This window comes from Dipodomys ordii, unplaced genomic scaffold (genome assembly GCF_000151885.1).
Source record: "Dipodomys ordii isolate 6190 unplaced genomic scaffold, Dord_2.0 Scaffold24, whole genome shotgun sequence".
NCBI classification, from domain to species: domain Eukaryota; kingdom Metazoa; phylum Chordata; class Mammalia; order Rodentia; family Heteromyidae; genus Dipodomys; species Dipodomys ordii.
Genome location: NW_012267240.1, coordinates 7,072,243 through 7,098,629, shown reverse-complemented (window position 1 = coordinate 7,098,629; position 26,387 = coordinate 7,072,243). Strand labels below are relative to the sequence as shown.

At 41.7% G+C, this 26,387-nt stretch overlaps 1 protein-coding gene across 3 annotated transcripts in view; it reads left to right on the top strand.

Moving 5' to 3' along the window:
• The first annotated feature begins 1,861 nt into the window (after positions 1 to 1,861).
• Acbd5 (acyl-CoA binding domain containing 5) overlaps positions 1,862 to 26,387 on the top strand; it is a 44,954-nt gene continuing 20,428 nt past the window's right edge. Inside the window, exons 1-7 of one of the 3 annotated variants that reach the window (XM_013014734.1) lie at positions 1,862 to 1,923; positions 3,277 to 3,448; positions 9,518 to 9,638; positions 12,807 to 12,879; positions 17,265 to 17,379; positions 23,516 to 23,650; positions 25,430 to 25,624. In XM_013014734.1, coding sequence (XP_012870188.1) covers positions 3,373 to 3,448; positions 9,518 to 9,638; positions 12,807 to 12,879; positions 17,265 to 17,379; positions 23,516 to 23,650; positions 25,430 to 25,624 — 715 coding nt within the window. In that variant the 5' untranslated portion in view covers positions 1,862 to 1,923; positions 3,277 to 3,372. Of the gene's footprint in view, positions 1,924 to 1,949; positions 2,448 to 3,013; positions 3,085 to 3,276; positions 3,449 to 9,517; positions 9,639 to 12,806; positions 12,880 to 17,264; positions 17,380 to 23,515; positions 23,651 to 25,429; positions 25,625 to 26,387 lie in introns of those variants that run through there. The other 2 variants (XM_013014735.1, XM_013014733.1) reach the window with 2 other exon arrangements.

Here is a 26,387-nt window from a genome sequence, read left to right as displayed (position 1 = left end):
TTTTTTTGTACATTATAAGTACATTAAAAACAATAGCAAGAAAGAAAAAAAAACACTTGTGTTCCTGTTGTGGGGTTCCTTTCACTTAACATCATCTTATATGGTCATATATACATAGCTTTTGACCTTTTCTGCTTGTCCTAGACATGTAGTAGTTATTGCAAATAAGGAAAACCATGGGACCTATGTTTCTTTGGGCCTGGCTTACTTAGCATAATTTTTTCCAAGTTTTTCCATTTCTTAACAAATGGGGTGATGTCGTTCTTTCTGATGGAGGCATAGAATTCCATTGTGTGTGTGTGTGTGTATGTGTGTATCAAATTTTCTTGATTCATTCATCTACTGAGGGGCATCTGTTTGGTTCTATATCTTAGCAGAAAACCAGAAAACTGGAAGTGGTGCTGTGGCTCAAGTGGTAGAGCGTTAGCCTTGAGTTGAAGAGAAAGACGGACAGCACCTGTAAGGTCCGCTCCTGGATGGCAAGCAGACCCCACTCTCCTTGCAGCAAAGTCTCCACCCAGTACCTGCGTTTCCTAGGCAACTGGCACACCTGGAAGAGGTCAAATCTGCATCCACTGAGGTCACATCTGAATTTGATATGGCTATACCTTTCTCCCCCCATACCCTAGATGAGGCCTCGCCCAGGCCCAGGTGCTGCTCTTTCCCAGCTACCTCTTTCCCAGCTCTTTCTCAGGCCTTTCCCACCAAGATGGCCTGGTGCCAGCCAGAATGATGAATAAACCTACCCCTTACCTGAATACCACGTGCGTGGTGCTGTTCTTACTTGGCTACCTCTTTTTAAAAACCTAACAGCACCAGGCCCCCAGTTCAAGTCCCACGATCAACCAAAAAAAAAAAAAAAAGCATCACCTTAGGAATTATTACAGTGAAAAAATACTGAAAGAGTAGCTGGGACTACAGGTGCAAATCACACATTCAACTTGCTAGTTAAAATTTTTTTTTCTTTAGCTGAATTATTTAACAAGTTAACTTTTTGTTGTTGTTGTTGTTTGCTTGTTTGTTTTCCAGTCCTGGAGCTTGAATTTAGGGCCTGGGCACTGTCCCTGAGCTTCTTCTGCTCAAGGCTAGCACTCTACTACTTGAGCCACAGCACTACTTCTGGCTTTTTCTGTTTCTTTGGAATCAAACCCAGGGCTTCATGAATGCTAGGCAAGCACTCTACCACTGAGCCACATTCCCAGCCCACAACTTGATTTTTTAAAAAATAAGTATGCATGATGCAGAAATATACCAGAACAAAAAGGAACTAAAAAGAGGAAGCAATGTATATGAAAGCCTTCCTAGTTTGAATACATTGGAAAAGTTCATCTCTCTTTGGAGTGTTGACTTACTCCTGGCTTTACTACTTCCTAAATTGTGGGACCTTAGGCAAGTCCGTTAATGGCAATCTCGATTTCTTCACTCGAGGCACCCTTCGGCATTTTGGGAACACATCCTAAGCTTGCCACACATCACATACTCAGTAATGGCAGTCCTGATTTCCTAACGGGCACTCTGCATTCCTACTTATGATCCCAAACTTAATCAGCACCAGGGGGCAAGAAATTAAGTCCCTAGCGCTCCAATTCCAGTGGAGATACACCAGAAGACTCCTCGGAGGAGCCACTGGGAGTCCCTTCGGCTGGAAGCGGATGTAGCCCTGGGAAGGATCACAAAACGCGACCCAGGGGGATGGAGACGGATTTCCACTGACACCAACAGTTTAAAAAAAGAAAAAAAGAAAAAAATAGGAGTTCGGGCAAGACCGGAAGAGGCGGGATGAACGCCCACGGGGGGGAGGGAGGGAGGAAGAGTGCGGAAGTACCGAGGAGCGAGGACTACACTTCCCATAAGCCCGCGGGGCCGGGCGAGGGGCGGGCGTCGGGGACATTACCGGACGGGCCTCGCCCGGCAAGTACCAAGGTAAATGCCGGCATTGCGGCTCCGAGGCCAGGAGTCCACATCTAGATTTGTATTAGTCACTCTTTTGATCCGTCTTGAGTTGCTAAAAACGACGTTTCTAACCGGGCGACTTTGAGATTCCGGGCGGCGGGACTCCAGTCCCACCCCCTTTCGTACCCCTCTCCGCTTCCCCCGCCAGCCTGGGGGCGCGCGGTTTGGACTGGGGGGCGTAGGCCTGGGGTACCCCTTTCTGGGGCCGACTAGCTCTACGGATTCCTCATTCCTGTGTCTCAGAGCCTCCTGTCCGACTAAGCAGGGCTGGAGTCAGGCTGCGTCCCGGCTTCCCGGGGCTTGAAGAATCGGGCGGTGGAAGGGATGAGTGCTGCAGTCCTCCCTCCGGGTCCTGCGGCTGGCGACCTTTCCTCTCGGGTCGCTCGCAGCTCCGACGTCCCCCGTCTCGGGTTAGCCGAAGCCGTCCCGGGTGTGCGGACCAACCCCTACTAAGCACCTCCTTGATCCTTTCCTCTTCAGAGCGGCAGAGTGAGGTAGCTGGAGAGGTTTCAGGGTCCTGTCCCAGGTTACACAACTTAAGTGGTAGAACAGGCTCGCACGGAGTGGCGGGGACCTAAAACCCTTTGCGCGGGCCTCATCCATCGCCTTCCCCGAGCTCTAAACCTCTCTCAGCCCTCCCTCGGGGCGGGCGCGGGACACCGCGGGGACCGGGGCCTTTCCGTTTGTTTTTGTCCTACTTTCCCAGCGGTACCCGGGCACGGTGCTTTAGGTCCAGACGCAGAACCCCACCGCATCCCTAAACGCGCGCCCCTTCTTGTCGGGGGACATCTCTTCGATCGAGCCTGGCACGGTTTCCTCCACCCGAGCAAAACTGAGCCACCGGGTCCTTTCGCGGACGGACCTCGGTCCCGGGCCTCTAAGGACCGCCATCTGCTCCAGCTCCCTCTCCCGGGCTCTCTTCCGCGGCCGTGCGTCACGGCGGGGCGGGTGGGTGGGGTCTGCGGCACCGTGGCGACCGCGGGCGCGGGTGGGTCCTCAGGTGACGCCGGGGCGGGCGGCCCGGACCCTCGGACGCCGCGGGATGGGCGGTGAGGCCGCTCGGCCAGCATCCTCGGGAGGGGAGAGCGGCTCGGCGACCACCCTGGGCTCCTAGAGATGCTCTTCCTCGCAGTGAGTCTTTCCATCCTCGCGGGCCGGGTCCTCGGCCTTAGCCACGCCCTCGGGGGGGGGGAGGAGGAAGGAGGCAGGTCACCGCGGGCCGAGCGGCGGGGATAGGGCAGGGCAAAGGAGAGCTGACCAGCTGCGCCCCGGGGCCTCCACCCCTTGGGGCTTGTTGATCCGCGGCTGCGCTCCATGTTCCAGTTTCATGCAGGCTCCTGGGGAAGCTGGTGCTGCTGCTGCTGCTGTCTGATTCCCGCCGTCAGACCTTGGGATCGGGGCCGGCGCTGGCAGCTGGCGATGGCCGACACACGATCTGTGCACGAAACCAGGTTCGAGGCAGCGGTGAAGGTGATCCAGAGTTTGCCGAAAAATGGTACGTGCCCCGGGCCCCCGCTGGAGAAGCGTTCTGCGGAGGCCCCAGTTTCTAAACCTCCCCCGCTCCCCTTGGTCTCTCAGGTTCTGGTCTAGCCTACTTTTTATTTTCCTTCTTCTCCTTCTTCTTTCTCCTGGGTTGAAAAGGACTGTCACGGGAGGGGAAGTTTTAAATCGAGAGCAGATGCCTGATCTTTCTAGCCGGAGTCCAACGAATGAGATCATCCAAATCTTAAGCAGTTTGTATGGATGTAAACAAATCTCACTGAATGAGAGGATTTGAATGGGTGATTTAAAAAAAAAATAGGATAGACTTGCCCCAAGCTGCCTTCTCAATAACTACAATTTAAACCTTTGAACACTTCTGATAGGAAAGGAAAGAACACCTATTTATTTGTACAACGATTTATTTTTACCCTCCTAAGTCTCTGTGTGCTACTTTTGTGCAGTTAATTCCATTGTGCTAGTGTTCACTTTACAAATTTTTCATTCTGGATGATCTTTACACCCTTGGGAGAAGAGACAGAGTTGTTGTCATATATATATATATATATATATATATATATATATATATATATTGGGGGGGTCCAGTCGTGGGGCCTGAACTCTGGGTCTGGGCGCTGTCCCTCAGCTCTTCAGCTCAAGGCTAATGCTCTACCACTTGAGCCACAGCGCCACTTCCGGCTTTTTTCTTTTTGCTTATGTGGTGCTGAGGAATCGAACCCAGGGCCTCAGGCATGCAAGGCAAGCGCTCTACCACTGAGCCACCTTCCCAGCCCTTGTCTTATATTTAATGTGCCTTTTCTCTGGTTTTTCAACATTAAAAAAAATCTTTATCGTTGGTTTTCAGTAATTTGACGGTGATGTGTCTACATGTGATTTTCTTCATATTTTTTACAGTTTGCTGAGAACTCTTTGCATATGTTTTTTTTTTTTGTCTGACCAGTTCTTAGAAGTTTTCAGCCTCTACCTTTTCTACTTATTTATCTATTTTTCTGTTCTAAGTGGAGAAACTGGAAAAGGGAGACACTTTTCAAGTCAGGTCCTTTTGAATTATATGATTAATTTTTTCATAAACTATTTTGTTTTTTTGTGCCAGTCCTGGGGCTTGAACTCAAGGCCTGGGTACTGTCCCTGAGCTTTTTTGTTGAAAGATAGCAGTGTACCACTTGAGCCACAGTTTCACTTCCAGCTTTTTTGGTGGTTAACTGGAGATAAGAGTCTCACAGACTTTACTGCTTGGGCTGGCTTTGAATTTGAATGATGATTCTCATATCTCAACCTCCTGATTAGCTAGTATTACTGGCAAGAGCCACCAATACCTGGCCATAATAAACTATTTTTTTAATGCTTTTAAGCATTATTACCATGTCAGAGTTGTAAACCTAACAGAATACCACATTAACATACTACTATATTAGTTAATACATTCTAGGGTTTCATTAGTCATCATTTGGCTAAGTAACCAATATTCAACACAGTTCACTCAATTAAAAGTTCATTAAATGTAGCTTCCATGTTTTGAAAACATACATGCCCAAAATACTGTCCTTTGTAATTTCAAACATTCCATTGGAGGATATATGGTAGATTAAAAGAGAAATAAAAATAAAATGTAAAAAGTAATACAGGGCCTAATTTAGGTTTGTTTCTTTTAATGTTTATAGAAAGATATGGTTCTAAGAGTTTTATGTAAATAGTATATTCACTTTTCTAAACCATACATTTGGGAGTGGGGTGTTTTCTGATACTGAGGCTTAGCGTTTTCACTCAAGGCTGGCACTCTATCATTTGAGTCACACCTCCATTTCTGGCTTTTTACTATAACCAGCAAAAAGATAAGTTTCATGGCCTTTATTGAGTCCCACCTGGTTTTGAAAGGAGATCCTGAGATCTCAGCTTCCTATAAGCTATGATTACAGATTTCAGACACTGGTACTTGGCTTTGTAGTACTTTAAAAATTGATAAAGCTAGGCTGGGAAGGTGGCTCAGTGGTAGAGTGTTTGCCTTGCATGCATGAGGCCCTGGGTTCGATTCCTCAGCACCACATAAGCAGAAAAAGCAGGAAGTGGCACTGTGGCTCAAATGATAGAGCACTAGCCTTGAGCTGAAGAGCTGAGGGACAGTGCTCAGGCCCAGAGTTCAGCCCTATGATTGACCCAAAAAAAAATTGATAAAGCTAGCTAGCTAGATTAGTCCACTTCAAAAAGTTATGTGCTGCTTATTAAGAAACCTGTGAAAATTAGTTTGCTTTTTTTTTGATGTGGGTTCTGGGGCTTGAACTCAGATTTTGGCTTAAGACTAGAACTCTACCACTTGAGCCACAGCTTTCTTTCTGGCTTTTTTTTTGGGGGGGGGGGCTCCATCGTGGGGCCTGAACTCTGGGCCTGGGCACTGTCCCTCAGCTCTTCAGCTCAAGACGAGTGCTCTATCACCTGAGCCACAGCCACTTCCGGCTGTTTTTTCTGCTTATGTGGTGCTGAGGAATGGAACCCAGGACCTCATGCATGCAAGGCAAGCGCTCTACCACTGAGCCACCTTCCCAGACTTTTTTTTTTTGGGGTCTGGGCATGGGGCCTGAACTCTGGGCCTGGGCCCTGTCCCTCAGCTCTTCAGCTCAAGGCTAGCACTCTACCACTTGAGCCACAATGCCACTTCCGGCTTTTTTCTTTTTGCTTATGTGGTGCTGAGAAATCGAACTAGGGCCTCAGGCATGCAAGGCAAGCACTCTAACACTGAGGCACCTTCCCAGTCCCCCTATTTTTTTTTTTTGGAGTTAATTAGCTTTAACAATCAGGTAGATTTTCCTGCTCAGTCTGGTCTTGAACTGTGATCCTCAGATATCAGCCTCCTGAGTAGCGAGGATTACAGGTGTGAGCAACACACTCCTGGCAAAGTTTGCATTTATTTTTTCTGAAAAGATATCACAAGCCTAAAATCCCAGAATTTGGGAAGCTGAAGGAGGCAGATGACAACTTCCAAGTCAGACACACATACGCACACAGAAAGGAATTACAGATAACTTGTCAGATGGCACTTCTGAGGGAGAGAATGTTAGGTTAGTGGTAGAGTAGAGTGATTGCCTGAGACCCTAACTTTGATCCCTGACACTGCAAAAATGGGAGTTAGGAGGCTAGGAATTGTGTCTCAGTGGCAAAGTAGGTGTTTAGCATACATGAGTTGCTGGGTCCCATCCCTGCACCAAAAAAGGCACTTTCGAACAGCATTCAAGGTACTGTTATTCTCCCCAATCAAAGCTGATATAGCTGAACCACAAGTTTGCTATAATGAATTGTTAATCATTTTTATAATGGTATTTTAAATAGTTTGGTCCATCCAGAATTATTTTGTAAAGTGTAAGATTTTTTCCCCCTTTATTGCCTTCTCTTTAAGGCCGTACATATCATCTGAGCCAATTAATTCAAATTGGCCTACTGAAGTTTTTATAGGAGGTTTTTGAGCTGTTACATTGATTTGTGTTATATATTGATTACCATTCTTCATTGTGGTTTCTGTATTTTTCTTCTCTGCCTTATGAAGAACAACTTTATCATGTTGCTAATAGATACTCTTTAATTGTGTATCTATTCTGTAAATAATTATTACTGTGATTTTAGAATTAATTATGCACTCTTCACCAAACCTGAAACACCAGCTCTGAACTTGTCTATGTTGTAATTTCCATGGCTTTTATAAAGTACTAGCTTTTGATTACTACATGGTATCTGTCTTTTTAGTATACAAGGTTTAGTATACAGGATTTTTTGGTTTTGTTTTTCAAATTTCTGAGATCCAGACTCAAACTAGGTATCAGATACTTTTGCTCATTTGCTCATTTGCTGCTCTCTATCTACCACCTGAGCCATGCCTCAAACCCCCAGGTTTTTTTTTTTTTCTTTGTGTGTGTGTGTGTGTTTGTGTGTGTGTGTGTATCTGTGTGTGTTGTTTTTTAGTCTGGGGCTTGAACTCTGGGCCTGAGTGCTGTCCCTCACCTCTCCAGCTCAAGGCTAGTGTTCTACCTCTTGAACCACAGTGCTACTTCCTGCTTTTTCTGCTTATGTGGTGTTGAGGAATCAAACCCAGGGCCTCATGCATGCAAGGCAAGCACTCTACCTGTGAGCCACCTTCCCAGCCTTTTTTTTTTTTTTTTAAGGAAAGCTCTTACTAATTTTTCCAGGCTGACCATAAACTTACGATCTTACCGCATCAGCCTCCCATCTTCTGTGTGTACAACCACATCTACCAAGTTTTTAAAATGTTTTTACACTTCTAATTTTTTTAAATAGTATTGTGGTTTCAACCTAGTATCTTGTGCTGAGAAGGCAGGTGTTCTACCACTGAGCTATACCTCATAGCCCTATATTTCTAATTTTTTACAGTTAAGTTTTGTCTTAAAAATATATACACTTAATATTAAAAATTAAAACACAGGTAAGTGAAAAGGAAAAATAAAATAGTCTGTATAGCTACTATCCAAAGAATATCCCTTTTTAGCTTTCTTTTTTCTTTCTGGGTAGATTTTTTACTACTTGATTCATGCCTCCAGCCTTTTCTGCCTTAGTTACTTTTTGGGATAGGGTTTTGCATTTGTGCTGGGGCCTACCTGGACCATAATCCTCCTATTTATTCTTTGTGCATAGCTGGGATATCTAGCTATTTGTTTTTGTTTTGTTTTTGTTTTTGTTTTTTGTCGGTCGTGGGGCTTGAACTCTGGGCCTGGGCGCTGTCCCTGTGCTCTTCAGCTCAAGGTGAGCGCTCTACCACTTGAGCTATAGCGCCACTTCCGGTTTTCTGGTGGTTTATTGGAGATAGGAGTCTCAAGGTCTCTCCTGCCCAGGCTGGCTTTGAACCACGATCCTCAGATCTCAGCCTCCTGAGTAGCTAGGATTACAGGCGTGAGCCACCAGCGCCCGGCTGCTATTTGTTGACATAGGATCATGCCATGCTATTTTATCCCCGGTCTCTAGCTTCTCAATTTCTTGCTTCTGAGTAACAGGGATTACCAACAAGAGCTACACCCAGCATCCCTTTTATCCCTTTTAATTTTGGTATATATTGTATAATCCTTTATTATGTACATTGATACTTGTTTCGGAAAATATATTGTTTTGTGTATCTTGTTTTTAAACTGCTTTTTTAAACTTCATTTTAGTAGAATATGAAAGTTCTTTATGCCATTCTTAAAATTTTCCTACAATGCAACTTTTAGGGCCATAGTTACAAGTTACAGTTATGTGCATATCATAATTATTTAGCCAATTATAAACATTAGACATTCCTTATTTTCACCTTTATTAGGGTTAGAACACCTTACAGTACTTGTTTATTCAATTTGAAAATTTTAGACATAAAATCAGTTATAGATATACTAGAAACATGTATAAAAGCTTATCTTCAAATAAATTGATGTGTCCAAAATTACAGGAATAGAAATTTGTTAGCTTATTTTTCTATCAAAGAACACATGAGTTTCCTTTATCTAGGAAGTGGTGCTGTGGCTTAAATGGTAGAGCACTTGCCTTGAGCTGAAGCGCGCAGGGATAGCACCCATGCCCAGAGTTCAAGCCCCCGACCAACCAAAAAAAGAAAGAAAGAAAAGACAGCAAAACTGCCTTCTGAAAGAAACTAAAGGTTATTGCCAACAAAGTTCCCTATCCAGTGATGAGTGAAAATTTGGCCAAGAAAATTTCAATTTTCATTTTTTACTGCTGCACTTTTATTAACCAGAGTATACATGTAAATTTTTATTAATGATAATCAAGTTTGATTTGTCATATTTGTCATCTGCTTTGCATAATGTTATTCTATATTTTAACATATTTTAATATAACTTTGCTGGTTATTTTGGCTATACCTATAGTGTATTCATTTATTTTAGGTATGAACTTTGTTTAGTATTGTTACTGAGGTTTCAAATTTCAGAGTTTTTTCAGAGCAAAGAAGTAGAGAAATTTAGTTCCTCAGGTAAAAATAAATTATCTGAACTCCTAATTAAGTGTAAAATAACTATTAGGACAATATGGCTAAGCTAATATGTAACTTCAGGTTATCTGTTAATGTTTCCAACAGGATCATTCCAGCCAACAAATGAAATGATGCTCAAGTTTTATAGCTTCTATAAACAAGCCACTGAAGGACCCTGTAAACTTTCAAGGCCTGGGTTCTGGGATCCTATTGGAAGATATAAATGGTAATTTAACTTAGAGAACTAAGAGAGACATTTTAATGCCATAATTATACAGCTGTTACTTACAGTCTTATATATTACTCTATGAATAACTGTTGTAGGTATTACACAGATATTTTATCCTTTAAGGGCTCTTATTACAATTTTACACAAATAAGGAAAGACTTGAAGAAGGCAGTAAATCCAAGAGGGGTTAGCATAGGTAAATCAATGATGGAAAGCATGTTTAATTAATTTCTCTCTCTTTTCCTCTCTCTTTTGTGCTGATCCTAGGGCTTGAACTCAGGGCTTAGGCACTGTCCCTTAACTTTTTGGCTGAATCCTGATGCTCTGACATTTGAGCCACATCTCCACTTCCTGCTTTTTGGTGGTTATTTAGAAATAAAGAGTTTCACAGACTTTCCTGCCTGGGGTGACTTTGAACTGCAGTCCTCCAATCTCAGCCTCCTGAGTGGCTAGGATTATAGTGTGAGCCACTGGTGCTTTGCTTCTCCATATTTTGTTTCTTAATCTTTTCATTTGTGAAGTTTTATCCCCCCCTCCAAACAACTCCTAAACAAATTGAATGAAACAAAATCCTGCCCAAAAAATGATGACTTTTGTGCTTATGTAGGGACATTGTTTGCTTTGACCCTTTAAAGTAATATGTAACTAGGAATATGCTCAGGTATTGCCACATGGATTTTTATCTAAGCTGTCACTTCAGAACCACTGTGCTTGAATAGAAGTTTATTTATTTTAAGTATAATTGAGTCATAAAACTTCAAACATTTCTACCATTCTCTCAGTTGACTCTCATTTGGTATTTTTAAATACTGTGATAAACGTTATGTATGTCTGACAAAATTTTACTTTAGGCTATTCTATTTTTGGTGCGGGTCCTGGGGCTTGAACTCAAGCCTAGGCACTGTCCTTGAGCTATTACTCAAGGCTACGACTCTACCACTTGAGCTACTGTGCTACTTCCAGCTTTTTCTGAATAGTTTGTTGGAGATAAGAGTCTCAAGGCTTTTCCTGCCTGAGCTGGCTTCAAACAGGGAACCTCTTGATCTCAGCCTCTGCGTAGCTAGAGTTACAGGCCTGAGCTACCAGCACTGGTGTAAGCTATTCTTTATCAAGAATATGCTAGTTAGTGCAGAATGCTTTAGGAGCCACTAAATGCTAACTTTCTTCACCTTGAATTAGTTCTCTGTAGGATCTTTATAGTCATAAAAGAATATGTTAAGTGAAATGTTAATATGTACACACTGTGTCTTAAGAAAATTTACCTGTCTAGGGCTGGGAAGGTGGCTCAGAGGTAGAGTGCTTGCCTTGCATGCATGAGGCCCTGGGTTTGATTCCTCGGTACCACATAAGCAGAAAAAGCTGGAAGTGGTGCTATGGCTCAAGTGGTAGAGCAATAGCCTTGAGCTGAAGAGCTGAGGGACCGCGCCCAGGCCCAGAGTTCAGGGCCCCACGACCGACAAAAAAAAGAAAGAAAGAAAAAAAGAAAGAAAGAAAGAGAAAGGAAAAAAAATTACCTGTCTACAGAAAAATAAAAAGCTAACTTTTTCCCCCCTACACTTGACCTCTAGAATATCCTTATAGAAAAAATGTATAAAGAGAAGTTTTTTTGTTAGGTCAAATTTGTAAGTATAAAGAAGACTATTTTTATCAAGGGATCTGTACATTTTCTACTCTTTACATCTTGATTGAAGAAAAAAAAGAAAACAATCTTCATTTTTAGTTCAGATATATAGATCAGACTTATTTAAAAAATGGAAACTTTTTTTGAGGGGGAGACACGAGTTTGAACTTTAAGCTTTGAGCTTGCTAGGCAAATGTTTTATGACTTGAGCCAAGTCCTAACCCCTGTCCCTTTTTGTTTTAGTTTTCTTTTTGGATAAGGTCTCCCATTTTTTGTTCAGGGCATCTGGTCCATGATCCTCCTACTTAAATTTTCATCAAAGGTGTGATTATAGGCATATGCCACTGTGCCTGGCTTTTTTTTAATGCATTCTTATACTTATATTTTCATTTGTTTAACAAAGATTTATCTTCTCCTTTATAATTGAACTCAGACCTTTCACTTGCTACCCAAGCACTCTACCACTTGTGCTTCACCTCCAAACCAGCCTTTCCTTTTTTTTTGCCAATCCTGGGGCCTTGAACTCAGGGCCTGGGCACTGTCCCTGAGTCTCCCTTGAGCACTAGCTCAAGGCAAGTGCTCTTGCCTGGGCTGGCTTCAAACCACGATCCTAAGATCTCAGCCTCCTTAGTAGCTTGGATTACAGGTATGAGCCACCAGCGCCTGGCTGATGTAGTGGTTTTTGCTCATTTTTATTCCTGGACTTCAGTCCTCCTGCTTTTAGATTTTAACTTTACCTGGGCTGACATGCCTATAATACCACACACAGGAATTGGTTGAAAAGGGGTCTTTCAAACTTTGGCCTGAGCTATGAACTGCAATTCTTCTCATCTCAGTGTCAAATAGCTAGGACTACAAGTATAAGCTACTGCTAGCTCCAGCTAGACTGGGACTTGAACTCTCATAGTTGCTTTCAGTCATTGGCTGACATTCTGCCATCTGAATCATTTTTCCAACCCATCTATTACTGTTCTTTATAATGATGTAAAAGCTTGTAAAGAGTTCTTAGGAAACATTTATGAACAGTTTATAGTCTCTGTGGTTTCTTAATATATGGATGCGTTAAATACCTAATTGTTTTAAAATGCTGTTTAATTTGCCAGTCTAGTAACTTTTCTAGTTTCCTTTAAGGTGACACATTTATTCAAAAGATGTGTTGGAGCTGGGCACTGGTGGCTCATGCCTACAATCTTGGTTACTCAGGAGGCTGAGATCTGAAGATCACAGTTCAGAGTTCAAAGCCAGTCAGGTCAGGAAAGTCTATGAGACTCTTTATCTCCAATAAACCACCAGAAAACCAGAAGTGGCACTATAGCTCAAGTGGTGGAGCTCTAGCCTTGAACTGAAGAGCTCAGGGTCAGTGCCTAGGCCCGGAGTTCAAGCCCCATGACCGACCAAAAATAAAAGATGTGTTGGAAATATATCATGACTTAACGTAAAACCTGTTTTAACTAATTAATGACAATAGCATCAACTATCAATTATATTTTCTTCAAGTGAAAATTAAGCACCTTTATGTCTTTTAAAAAATACTTTATTTCTAGGGATGCTTGGAATTCATTGGGTGATATGACCAAAGAAGAAGCAATGATTGCATATGTTGAAGAAATGAAAAAGGTAGGAAAAGTAATTCATAATAGAGAATAAAAGTATGTAAAGCAGATCTAGTTTATCTTTGGGGGGGGGGATTGTTGGGGATTGAGCCCAGGGCCAGATGCATGCAATGCTTCACACTAAGATCTAATTGTTTGTTTAGCCAATACTGGAGCTTGAACTCAGAGCCTGGAATCTGTCTCTTAGCTTTTTCACTCAATTGGCTCTACCAGTTGAGCCACAGCTCTACTTTTGACCTTTTGATGATTAACTGGAGATAAGACTCTTACAGCCTTTCCTGCCTGGGCTGATTTCGAACCATGATCCTCAGATCAGCCTTCTAAGTAGCTAGGATTACAGGCATGAACCACAGGTACTTGGTTTGTAATTTATTTTCATTAGACAGTGTTTTTTGTTTTAGTTTTTTGTCAGTCATGGGGCCTGAACTCAGGGCCTGAGTACTGTCCTTGAGCTTTTTTGCTTAAGGCTAGCATCCTACCACTTGAGCTACAGTGCCACTTCTGGCTTTTTTCTGCTTATGTGGTGCTGAGGATTCAAACCCAGGGCCTCATGCATGGGAGGCAAGCACTCTACCACTGAGCCAATTTTCCAGCCCTATTAGACAGTGTTTTAAGGAACAACAATAGTGTAGTATGTTACTATCAGTCATAGATTATTATATTTATTAGGGAATTTTCTACATTATTGAAGGTCATCTTAAGGTGAGTGTTTTTTCTTAAAGATGTTTTACATTGTGTCATAATTACAGGCATGATCTACTGGTCTGCCTTAGTCATAGCTTTTTGGTCTAATAAGTCTTAGAACTAGAAAGAGAATTTCCAAATCGTATCTCCTTGCTGCTTACTGGCTGCCTTTCACTGTGGTCTTTTCTTCTTCTTTTATTTGATGATTTTAATGCTCAGCTGGCATCATTTGACGCAGGACAATCTGGAGTGTGTTGTCCAGCCAGGCTTGGCTTGGCTCCTCTTCTCTCCTCCCATCCTCCCGTCCTCCCATTCTCCCCTCTCCCCTGTTTCCTTGCCCTCTACCCCCATTGCTGTTTTCTAATCTCTTTATACACTGTTCAAAGTTTTGCCCTTTGTTACATTTTCACAATATTTAGTGGACTTTAATACAGAGGGCAGAGATTAACTCTTTTGCCTGTTGACTAAGCAGGAGCATACAAACAAAAGAATCTTTGGGAGAGGAAGAGGGAAAGAAAGAGAGAGACAGACAGAGACAGAGATAGAGAGAGTGGGGGAGAGGGAGAGAGAAAGAGAAAGAGAACCTGAAGCCTTTTGGATTTGGTAACTATTCCTGTTACATTAAATTTAGTATAGAAGCTGGGCACGGTGGCTCATGCCTGTAATCATAGCTAAGCTACTGAGGAGGCTGAGGTCTGAGGATCATGTGATACAAAGCCAGGCCAGGCAGAAAAGTCTTATCTTCAATTACCCAGCAGAAAACCAGAAGTGGAGCTGTGGCTGAAGTAGTAGAGTGCCAGCCCTGAGTGAAAATTGTAAGGGACAGTACCCAGGGGCTGAGTTTAAGCCCTCATACTAGAACACACATACCCAAACAGAAACTTTAGTGTATATTTCTATATTACAAAATTCAATTCCCACATTAAAGTTTACCCATTTTCATACAAGTTCTATTAATTAATGACATCATCACAGTTTAATGGTATAGTCATAGTTTCAAGTGAGGTGATGAAATAATGTGTATTCTACTTTAAAGTTAAACTATTATGCTGTCTTTCAGCTCTCTTAAAATGCTAATATTACCTGTAGATTTCTGTAACTCTTTTCTCTCTCTTTCTTTCTTCTTTCCTTCCTTTCTGTCTTTTTTTTTTTAGTAAGTACTGTGGTTCAGAACTCAGTGCCTTATGCCTTATGCCAGAAACATCCTTGTAGACCTTCTTTTGGCAGGTTTATCTTCAGTTTACCAGGAAAAAGCCAGAACTAGAGGCTTAGCTCAAGTGGTAGAACATCAGCAACCTTGAGTGAAAAAGCTGAGCAAGAATTCAGACTCCAATACTGGCAAAAAACAAAAAAAGCCCACAACTAAAAAACCCAGTAATAAAGAATAAACCTAGAAAAATTACTTTGGTTTGAATGCTGCTTTTCTTTCCTTTTTTTTTGGCGGTCGTGGGCCTGAACTCTGGGCCTGGGCGCTGTCCCTTAGTTCTTCAGCTCAGGCTAGTGCTCTACCATTTGAGCCACAGCACAACTTCCGGCTTTTTCTGTTTATGTGGTGCTGAGGAATCAAACCCAGGGCCTCAAGCATGCAAGGCAAGCACTCTACCACTGAGCACTTTCCCAACCCCTTTCTTTCCTTTTTGTTATTGTTAAATAGTTGTACAAAGGAGTTGTACTGCTTTAACAAAGCAGTTTTATGAGTACAACATGGCTTGGTCAGTGTCACCACTTTCTTTTTTTTTTTTTTTTTGGTCTGGTCGTGGGGCCTGAACTCTGGGCCTGGGCGCTGTCCCTCAGCTCTTCAGCTCAAGGCTAGTGCTCTACCACTTGAGCTACAGCGCTACTTCTGGCTTTTTTCTTTTTTGCTTATGTGGTGCTGAGGAATCAAACCCAGGGCCTCATGCATGCAAGGCAAGCGCTCTTCCACTGAGCCACCTTCCCAACCCCAGCGTCACCACTTTCAACATTCTGAATGCTGCTTTTCTTTTCTTTCTTTTTTTTTTTTTTTTGGGTCCGGTTGTGGGGCCTGTACTCTGGGCCTGGGCGCTGTCCCTCAGCTCTTCAGCTCAAGGCTAGCGCTCTACCACTTGAGCCACAGCGCCACTTCCGGCTTTTTTCTTTTTGCTTATGTGGTGCTGAGGAAATCAAACCCAGGGCCTCATACATGCAAGGCAAGCACTCTACCATGGAGCCACCTTCCCAGCCCCTGAATGCTGCTTTTCTAGTCAATACAATTTGCCAAATATTTTTGTTAAAACTTTCTGCATTTGGATAGTTTCTATTATATTGAGCTAATATTAAAATGATTTTTTTTTTTTTAGTGTCAGTCCTAGAGTGTTAACATAGAGCCTTGGTGCTGTCTCTGAACTTTTGTGCTCTACCGCTTGGAGCCACAGCACCATTTCTGGCTTTTTTTTTTTGTCATTCGTGGAGCTTGAACTCTGCCCTTGGGCACTGTCCCTGAGCTCTTTAGCTCGAGGCTAGCGCTCTACCACCTGAGCCACAGTGCCACGCTGATAGTTAATTGGAGATAAGATTTTCATGGAGCTTCCTGCCTGGGTTGGCTTAGAACCATGATCCTCAGATCTCAGCCTCCTGAGTAGCTAGGATTACAGGTGTGAGCCACAGTGCCCACCCATTTCTAGCTTTTTTGTAATTTATTGCAGATAAGAGTCTTATGGTCTTTCCTGCCTGGGCTGACTTTGAACTGCAAACCTCAGATCTCAGCCTCCTGAGTAGCAAGGTTTATAAGTGTGAGCCACTGGTAGCTGGCCAATAATTCTTCATTTTTTGTTGGTTGTAGAGTTTGAACTCAGGGCCTAGGTGCTGTCCCTGAGCCTCTCTGTGATCAAGGCTCTACCACTTGAGCCCCAGTGCCACTTTTTATTTTTGAGTGATTAATTAGAGATAAGAGCCCCACAGGGACTTTCTGCCCAGGCTGGCTTCAAACCACAATCTTCAGATCTCAGCCTCCTGAGTAGCTAGGATTACAGGTGTGAGCCACTGGTGTCCAGCTAATTCTTCTTCTTCTTCTTCTTTTTGTTTGGGGGGGGTGTCCAGTTGTAGGGCCTGAACTCTGGGCCTGGGTGTTGTCACTCAGCTCTTCAGCTCAAGGCTAGCGCTCTACCACTGAGCCATCTTCCCAGCCCCTCCCCTGCTTTACTTTTATGCCTTCTTGTTTTTTTTTTTTTTTTTGGGGTCCAGTCGTGGGGCCTGAACTCTGGGCCTGGGTGTTGTCCCTCAGCTCTTCAGCTCAAGGCTAGCACTCTACCACTTGAGCCACAGCGCCACTTCCAGCTTTTTTCTTTTTGTTTATGTGGTGCTGAGGAATCGAACCCAGGGCCTCATGCATGCAAGGCAAGTGCTCTACCACTGAGCCACCTTCCCAGCCCCCTCACTTTTATGCCTTCTTGAAACACTATCTTAGTATTAAAGAACAGATGTTATAATTTTACTCTAACCCAGTTTCTTTTTGAGTGTTTGTTTTAAAGTTTTACATAAGTCAAATAATCTTCAACATAAGAGTACTTTTGGATCATTATTATGTTTGAGATTTTTCTAGGAGTGTATGTGCATTAAGTATGTAATTAGTTCCTTTTGGAAGTCAAATGTCAAAATTATTAATAAATTGGAAACAAATTACTTGATAGGCATATAGATTAAATAAATAGTTATGATTTCACAATATTTGTCTCTTTTTGATTACAGATTATTGAAACTATGCCCATGACTGAGAAAGTTGAAGAACTGCTGCAAGTCATAGGTCCATTTTATGAAATTGTGGAAGATAAAAAATGTGGCAGGAGTTCTGATTTAACCTCAGGTTGGACTTTTTTAACCTTCTTTATTTTTTTGAGATAGGGTCTTATTCTGTAGTTCAGCCTGGCCTTGCTATCCTATACTCAAATTCACAGTCTTCCTGCCTTTACCCTCCAGAGTACTGGGATTATAGGTGTGCGCCGTTGTGCTTGACTTTTTTTGTTAACCTTTTAAATTTAGCAGCTAACCTCTTATGTATGAACTGATGCTTACATGTCTAATTTTTTCTTTTACTTTTTTCATGCTAGTCCGATTGGAGAAAATCTCTAAATACTTAGAAGGTAGGAATAATGAAATCCACATAAAATTTCTAATATTTCCAGATAAGACAATTCTGTATGAATTTATATAGTATATAAATTTGTCACTCAGGAATTTTCATTCTAAGAAAACACATTATAGGAAGTTCTAAATAAACTTTTAAGGTTTGAATACTTAAATGACAAGTTATGAAACCATCCTATGTGGTTCATTTAGTATAAACAAAATTCTAGCAGTTTATAGTTGTTTTTTGCTGAGGATTGGGAATATGGCTTAGTGGTAGAGTGCTTGGCTAACATGTCTGAAGCCCTAGGTTCGATTCCTCATTACCACAGAAACAGAAAAAGGCAGAAGTGGCGCTGTGGCTCAAGTGGCAGAGCGCTAGCCTTGAGCAAAAAGAAGCTCTGGGACAGAGCCCAGGCCCTGAGTTCAAACACCAGGAGTAGCCCCCCACCAAAAAAAAATAGTTGTCTTCTGCTTAATTATTTTCTATATTTCTTTATAAATTATGTTACAATACCATGGATTAAATGATTTTGGAGTTAATTTTAAACATGGGTATGTTTATAGTATGGTTTAACTGTAACATCGCAAGTGAATCTAAGATATCAAGTAACTTGGTGTGTGTGTGTGTGTTTATAGTCTGGTTTAACTGTAACATAGCAAGTGTATCTAAGATATCAAGTAACTTGGTGTGTGTGTGTGTGTTTATAGTCTGGTTTAACTGTAACATAGCAAGTGTATCTAAGATATCAAGTAACTTGGTGTGTTTGAGTGCTGGTACTGGGACTTGAACTCGGGGCCTGGATATTGTTCTTGAGCTTTTTTGCTAAATACCTGTGCTCTACCACTTAAGTCACAGCTTTACTTCTGTTTTTTTTTTTTTTTGCTGGATAATTGGAGGTAAGTCTCACCAACTTTTTTTCTTGTGTAGAATTTAACCATGATCCTCAAATCTCAACTTCCCAAATAGCTAAGATTCCAGGTATAAGCCACCAGTGCTGGGCAGTTGTGTGTGTGTGACCTTTTAAAATTTTTGTTTCAATGTTTTTGTTGCAGTGTTTATTTATTTATTTTGGTTGGTTGTGGGGCTTGAACTCAGGGCCTGGGCACTGTCCCTGAGCTCTTTTGCTCAAGGCTAGTGCTCTACTTCTTTGAGCCACAGCTCTACTTCTGGTTTTTGAGTGGATGATTAGAAATAACAGTCTCACAGGGACTTTTCTGCCTTGGCTGGCTTTGAACTGTGATCCTCAGATCTCAGCCTCCTGAGTAGCTAGGATTACAGGTGTGAGCCACCAGTGCCCAGCTTGTTGAAGAATGTAAAGGCTTATGTTTGCACACTGACAGGAAATAAAATGTAAGGTTTGCTAATACGAACTGTAAACATTTACTCTTTACATATTTTTTAAAAAGCAGAGTGAAGTGAGACCATGTGAATAAATTTAAATGAAAACTTTATGCTTTAAAAATAGGCCTGTGTTCTTATTTATAAAGTATCTTTTAGTTATTGACAGAGATTTCAGCATTTCAGAATAGTAATCTTTGTATAGGTAATCAAGCATTGTAGTTTACTTTCATGTTAATAAGTCACATACAATTGACAGTGACAGCTAACTGAGCATAACCCTGTATCACATTATTCTTAGAGAATACATATGCTATTAGTTAGTCTTTGTGTGTGTGTGTGTGTGTGTGTGTGTGTGTGTGTGCGCGTGCGTGTGCGCATGCGTGCGTGCGTGCGTGCGCTACTGGTCTTGGTCATTGTCCCTGAGATTTTTTTGCTCAAGATTAGGACTTTATCATTTGAGCCACAGCTCCACTTCTGGCTTTTTTTTTGTAGTTAATTGGAGATAAGAATCTCACATGCTTTCGTGCCTAGGCTGGCTTCCAACTGCAGTCCTTAGTTCTCAGCCTCCTGAGTAGTTAGGATTACAGGTGTGAGGTACAGGTGCCCAGCCATTTTTTTCCCCCTTATACTTCATGATTATTCAGTTACGAAAAAAAAGTTATATGGATTACCATTACCCATTTTCATTTACTATGTATGCCACTGTAAATTAAGAATATATTCACACATTCTATATTAGGCAACTGATCTGTTAAATATGGTCTAAAAAAAAAAGAAGTTAAGTTTTTTTCCTTTTAGTCAACCAAGTTATTAAGTTGAAGGGTGGGTATAAACTTGGGTCTGTTTGGCTGGGTCTAGTTGGCTGGTAGAGACAGATATTTGGGTAACTAAGTATGAAAGAAGGAAGAGTAAAAGCACTAGCCCACTGCTGGTTGCAATTTAATCTCCAAAACTTTGTAAAATCAATTTTTGTTTTTGTTGTTGTTGTTGGTGGTGGTGGTCATGGGGTCCTAGGCACTGTCCTTCAGCTCTTCAGCTCAAGGCTAGTGCTCTACCACTTGAGCCACAGCGCCACTTCCAGTTTTCTGGTGGTTTATTGGAGATAAAGAGTCTTACGAACTTTGCTGCCTGGTCTGGCTTTGAACTGCAATCCTTAGATCTCAGCCTCCTGAGTTGCTAGCATTACAGATATAAGCCACCAGTGCCCAGCATTTTTTTTTAAACTTGTCCTCTCATGAACTTATTAAGGAACAAAACCTAATCTGAACCATGTAAAGCTATTCTGATTCTTTTTTTTTTTTTTGGGTCCAGTCGTGGGGTCTGAACTCTGGGCCTGGGCACTGTCCCTCAGCTCTTCAGCTCAAGGCTAGCGCTCTACCACTTGAGCCACAGTGCCACTTCCAGTTTTCTGGTGGTTTATTGGAGATAAGAGTCTCACAGACTTTCCTGCCTGGGCTGGCTTTGAACCGCGATCCTCAGATCTCAGCCTCCTGAGTAGCTAGGATTACAGGCGTGAGCCACCAGCACCCAGCTCTTTTTTTTTTTTTAATTGCCATTCCTGGGCTTGAACTCAGGGCCTGGGCACTGTCCCCAAGCTTCTTTTCCTCAATGCTAGCATTCTACCACTTGAGCCACAGCACCATTTCTGGCTTTTTCTGTTTATGTGGTACTAGGAATCCAACCCAGGGCTTCATGCATGCTAGGCAAGCACTCCACCATTAAGCTACCTTCCCAGCCCCAGCTTTCACTCTTTTTGAATCCTGAAAAAATCCTGCTGAAAGTATCTATACATATGTCACTTTAGATATGTGGAAGTTTATCTATAAGAAATAATATGAGAAATAGATTTTAAATTGTTACATCTGACTTGCCAAACTACAAGCTAGTTTGTGGTCTGTCTGTCTGTCTGTCTGTCTCTCTCTCTTTTTTTTTTTTTTAATCTCTTGTGCTAGGAGTGGTGGCAGGGATCCAATCATGCTTAAAGGCCATTCAATTCCAGGAAAAAGCAAGACTCCATCTATCTCCACCAATCAGCAGCTGGGCAGAGTGGTGTGCCCTGTAATCCCCAGTTATAATGGAAATGTAAATAGAATTGTGATCCAGGCTGGCTTAGGCACAAATGCGAGACACTATTTGAAAACTAACTAAAGCAAAAATGGTTAGAGGCATGGCTCAAGTGGTATAGTTCTGCCTGGTAAGTTCAAAGTCAGGAATTAAAACCTTAGTACTAGCTGGGCACCGGTGGCTCACGCCTGTAATCCTAGCTACTCAGGAGGCTGAGATAGGAGGATTATGGTTCAAAGCCAGCTCCGGCAGGAAAGTTAGTGAGACTCTTATCTCCAGTTAACAACCAGAAAACCAGACATGGCACTGTGGCACCCTGCTGAAGAGCACAGGGACAGTGCCCAGGCTGCGTTCAAGCCCCACAACTGACAAAAAATTAAAATTAAAAAAACAAACAAAAACAAACCTTAGTACTGTTCAAAAAAAAATCCTTAAACTCAACCAACCCAATTTTTTTGTAAACCTTTTTTTTTTTTTTGCCAGTCCTAGGGCCTGAGCTCAAGGCCTGGGCACTATCCCTGAGCTTCTTTTGCTCAAGGCTAGAGCTCTACCACTTGAACCACAGCTTCACTTGGGGCCTTTTCTGTTAATGTGGTACTGAGGAATCAAACCAGGGCTTCATGCATGTTAAGCACACACTCTACCACTAAGCCATATTCCCAGCCCCATAAATCACTTTCTTTTCTTAGGTCCAAGATCAGGACTTGAACTTGGTATTTAATGTTTTTGCTCAATGACTAGTGCTCTACCAGTTGAGCCATGCCTCCAACTCCTTACACTCTACCACAAAGCCATCTTCCTAGCCCTTACATAATCTTAAAAAACAAATTATTGTTAAAATGATATACAGAGGGGTCACAGTTATATAAATCAGGTATTGAGTACATTTCTTTTTGAATAGTGTCATTTTCTCCCAGTTTTTTCCCTCCCGATTCCCTTTCCCCCAAGTTGTATGATTCATTTTCAATACAGTGTCTAGTAAGTATCACTTCTGGATTGGGTCACCCTTTGTCCCACTGTTTCTGTGCTTCCCCTTCCTCTCCCCAAATCAGATAAACTAATAAACAGAACAAAAGGAACAGCAATCAAAAACAGTGACGAAAGGGAAAAAGAAAACAAAATGTAAAAACCCAAAATGTAAAAAGTTTGTTGTTGTTTCCATTTCTTGGAATTGATCTCAATAAGCATCATTTTATATGATCATACGCACATAGCTGTTGAGCCCTTTACATTGTCCTCCTTAGCATACACTTAAGTAGTAAGTTTTAAAATCAGAGTTTTTCACTTTTTTTTTTTAATTAGAGATAGGAGTCTCATGGACTTTCCTCCCCAGACTAGCTTCAAACCATGATCCTCAGATCTCAGCCTGCTTAGTAGCCAGGATTACAGGCATGAGCGACCAGCATGGCTTTGCTTTTATTTAATTATTATTTTCTTCTAGACTGTCAGGGAGAGTGACAGAGATGAAAAAACCATGATTCTCTTGTGCCTCGCAGACATATGACTTTAGATTTGATCCACCCAATACTGATTCAGTTTATAATATAAACTGAGGTATACCTCAGTGGGGCAGTATCTGCCTAGCATGTATGAGGTGTTAGGTTTGATCTCTGGTACTCTACAAACAAGGTTATGAAAACTGTTCTGAAAGGCCAAGTTGCTACTGCCTGATGACCGTAATCATTGCTGCTCAGGAGGCTGAGATCAGAGGATGAAGATTTGAAGCCAGCCATAGTAGAAAAAGTCTGAGAGACTCTATCTTCAGTTAACGAGAAGCTGAAATATGGCTCAAATGATAGAACACTTGCTTTGATCAAAAAATCTAAGGGAGGGGCTGGGAAGGTGGCTCAGTGGTAGAGTACTTGCCTTGCATGTATGAGGCCCTGAATTCGATTCCTTAGCACCACATAAGCAGAAAAAGCTGAAAGTGGTGCTGTGGCTCAAGTGGTAGAGCATTAGCCTTGAGCTGAAGAGCTGAGGGACAGCGCCCAGGCCCAGAGTTCAGGCCCCACGACTGACCCCCAAAAAAAAAAATCTAAGGGAAAGTGTGAGGCCCCAGTATCTGACCCCTTCCCCTGCAAAAAGTTTTAAAATGGAGTCCAAGTGTAATGTTGATGAGATTGTTGGAATGGCCCAAAACAGCATTTTTATGTTTTTTAGCAGGCTAGTATATCTCATCATTTCTGAAGCTCATTTATGCTTATCTTTACCATTTCAAATGATGTTAACTTAAAAACAATTATTCTGTGCTTTGTTTAAATAATATTTTATAGCTTAGCGTTATCATTTTTGTTGTAAACTGATAATTGAAAGAATGTGTCTACTAATGTAGGTATATTTTGAGTGTAAGAATACTATCATATATAAAATTCTAGGATATTAATTCAAAATTGCTTTATTCATTAAAAATCAAGCCATGATTATCTATTACCGCATGAGTGATATAAATGGTCAATTTATGTTTTAGATCTTGGTAATGTTCTAACTTCTACTCCAAATGCCAAAACTGTTAATGGCAAAGCAGAAAGCAGTGACAGTGGAGCTGAGTCGGAGGAAGATGAGGCCCAAGAAGAAGTAAAGGGAACAAAGCAAAGTGATAATGGTAAGTTTTAGATATCAGGTTAATCATTTTATACTAAATAAAAGGTCATTCAGTCCAGGTGCTGGTGACTCATGCCTCTAATCCTGGCTGAGATCTGAGGATCATGGCTTGAAGCCAGACTGGGCAGGAAAATCTATGAGATTCTTACTATCATAAACTACTCAAAAAAAAGCTGGAAGTGGCACTGTGGCTCCAAAGCACTGGCCTTGAGCAAAAAATGCATTTCCAGGACTCGAGTTCAATTCCCAGGACTGGCAAAAAAAAAAAGGCATTCAGACATTGGCATGATTAGATACTGTGTGAGATCATTGCACATCCTGGGTTATGGCCTGTTGACCAAATGGCTCCGCTACATCCAGACTTAAGCATAAATGACAGTGTTAATTGAAGGCTGACCAAGAATAGACCAAATGTAGTACCTGCCAAGAAGTATGTTATTTAAAAGGCAGTGTTTCTGATGTGGATATACATGTTACTAAGAACCAGAAACAATTTAAATTCTCAGTATCTTATCAAGATTAAAGTGCACTCCAGAGAATAGAATATAGGTATGCATATTTGGGTGTGTGTGTATACGTGTGTATGTGTGCATGTGTGCATGCATGTGTATTGGGGCTTGAACTCAGGGCCGCAGGCTCTTCCTTGGTACTATACTACTTAAGCCATACCTTTTTGCTGGTTAATTGAATACAAAAGTCTCATAGATTTTCCTGCCTGGGCTAGCTTAGAACTGTGATTCTCCAATTTCAGCTTCCTAGGTAGCTAGGATTACAGGTGTTAGCCACCTTTTCCCAGCTTGTTTTTGCTTTTTGCAGCCCTGAGAATCAAACTCAGGGCCTCATGTGTGCTAGGCAAGTGCTCTATCCTTAATCTTTAGGACTAAGTTGTGATGGAGAGGGAACACTGGAATTATGGAGTACTACATTCCTAAATGTAACTTTGTTAGTAGGAGTTCCTGTAACTTACGAGAAGGCTATTTTAGAAAGAAAAAAAAAAACACTAAAACAGACTTAAAACACACTGTTACCACTTAGCTTTGTCTATACTTTCCAGCCTTTAACTTTCTTTTGCTTTTCCTTTTGCTGGTACCAAGGCTTAAATTTGAGGTCTCAAACTTGATTGGTTTAGCTTGCTTGGCTGGTGCCCTATCAGTTGAGTCATGCCTCCAGCTCTGCTTTTTGTTGATTATTTTGGAGATAGATTTGTGTAGACTTTTTTTTTTACTAAGGCAGGCTTTAAATGCAGCCCTCAGGGTCTCATTTTCCTGAGCAGGCAGTAATAACAGGCATGAGCCACTGATACTTGGCCTGATAAATTATTTTTGAACGATACTTTAGAATAATCACAGGGAATGGAAGCAGTTTTAAAGTCAACATCATTTTTGGGGAGCTGTGCACTCTTCTCAAAGAGTGCTTCATCTTTCTGATTCAGGTAGGAAAACCTTCAGAGAGAAATGACAAATAAGCCGGGCGTTGGTGGCTCACGCCTGTAATGCTAGTCAGGAGGCCAACATCTGAGGATCATAGTTCAAAGCCAGCCTGAGCAGGAAAGTCCATGAGAGTCTTATCTCCAGTTAACCACCAGAAAGTCATAACTGGAACTGTGGCTCAAGTGGTAGAGCCCTAGCCTTGAGCTGAAGAGCTAAGGGTCAGTGCCACAGGCCCAGAGTTCAAGCCCCATGACCAAAAAAAAAAAAAAAAAAAGACTAATAGCTATTAGACTATTTTATGCAGAAGTTGACTTACTATGAACTTTTCTGAATCTCTCTTCTCATAAAAGATAAGAAAATGAAGAAATTAGCAGATAATCTGGAACTTATTGTCACTAATGGCTATGATAAAGACAGCTTTGTTCAGGACATGCAGCATGAAGTTCATCCTGATTCTTCACTAAAAGGTGGAAATGCTGAAGAAGGAAAGAGTATAGAGCAGAACTTAGAGCCGACTGGAAACACTGTTGTCTGTGTTCATGAAGGTATTATCTTCAAATACTTTGTTTAGCCATTTCCCTATGGCTCAAATACTCTTTTAGTAATTTTGGGATATTTAGAAATAGTTTGAAAAAACTTACTGAATAGTATCTTAAGAGTTTATTAATAGTATGAGTGCTTAGCTTTGAAGATCTAAACTACAACTGGACATGATAATGTATACAGGACTCTAAGCATTCACATGCAAACAGTTGTTCTACTAAAGGAGAATGCTCTTAAGGGAGGAACCCAAAGGCATAACTCTTCTGAACATTAAAAATATTTATCCAAATGAATTATCCAAATGAATTCCAGAAAATGGAAACCATGGGTTTTGTTATTATTGTCATTTTTGTTTGTTTTTGCTTTCTTTCTTTTTCCTTTTTTTTTTTTTGTCTTTTTAGAGGGCAGAGAGGTGGTACAGAAAGGGAGGGAAGAATGGTGAACAAATGTATTCATGGTATTCAGTAGACACTGTGGAAAATGAACTGTGCAATTTGTGGAAGGGGACAGGAGGGGAAAACTGGGGGAAAGCAAAAGAAGAGGTGACATTATCCAAGTCCTTAACTGACTTATGAAATAGTAACCCCTCTGTACAATACGTTAATAACAACAAGACAATTACATACATATACATTTTTTTTGTTTTTTGTTGTTGTTTTTTTTTGGGGTCTGGTCATGGGGCCTGAACTCTGGGCCTGGGCGCTGTCCCTCAGCTCTTCAGCTCAAGGCTAGCACTCTACCACTTGAGCCACAGCACCACTTCCG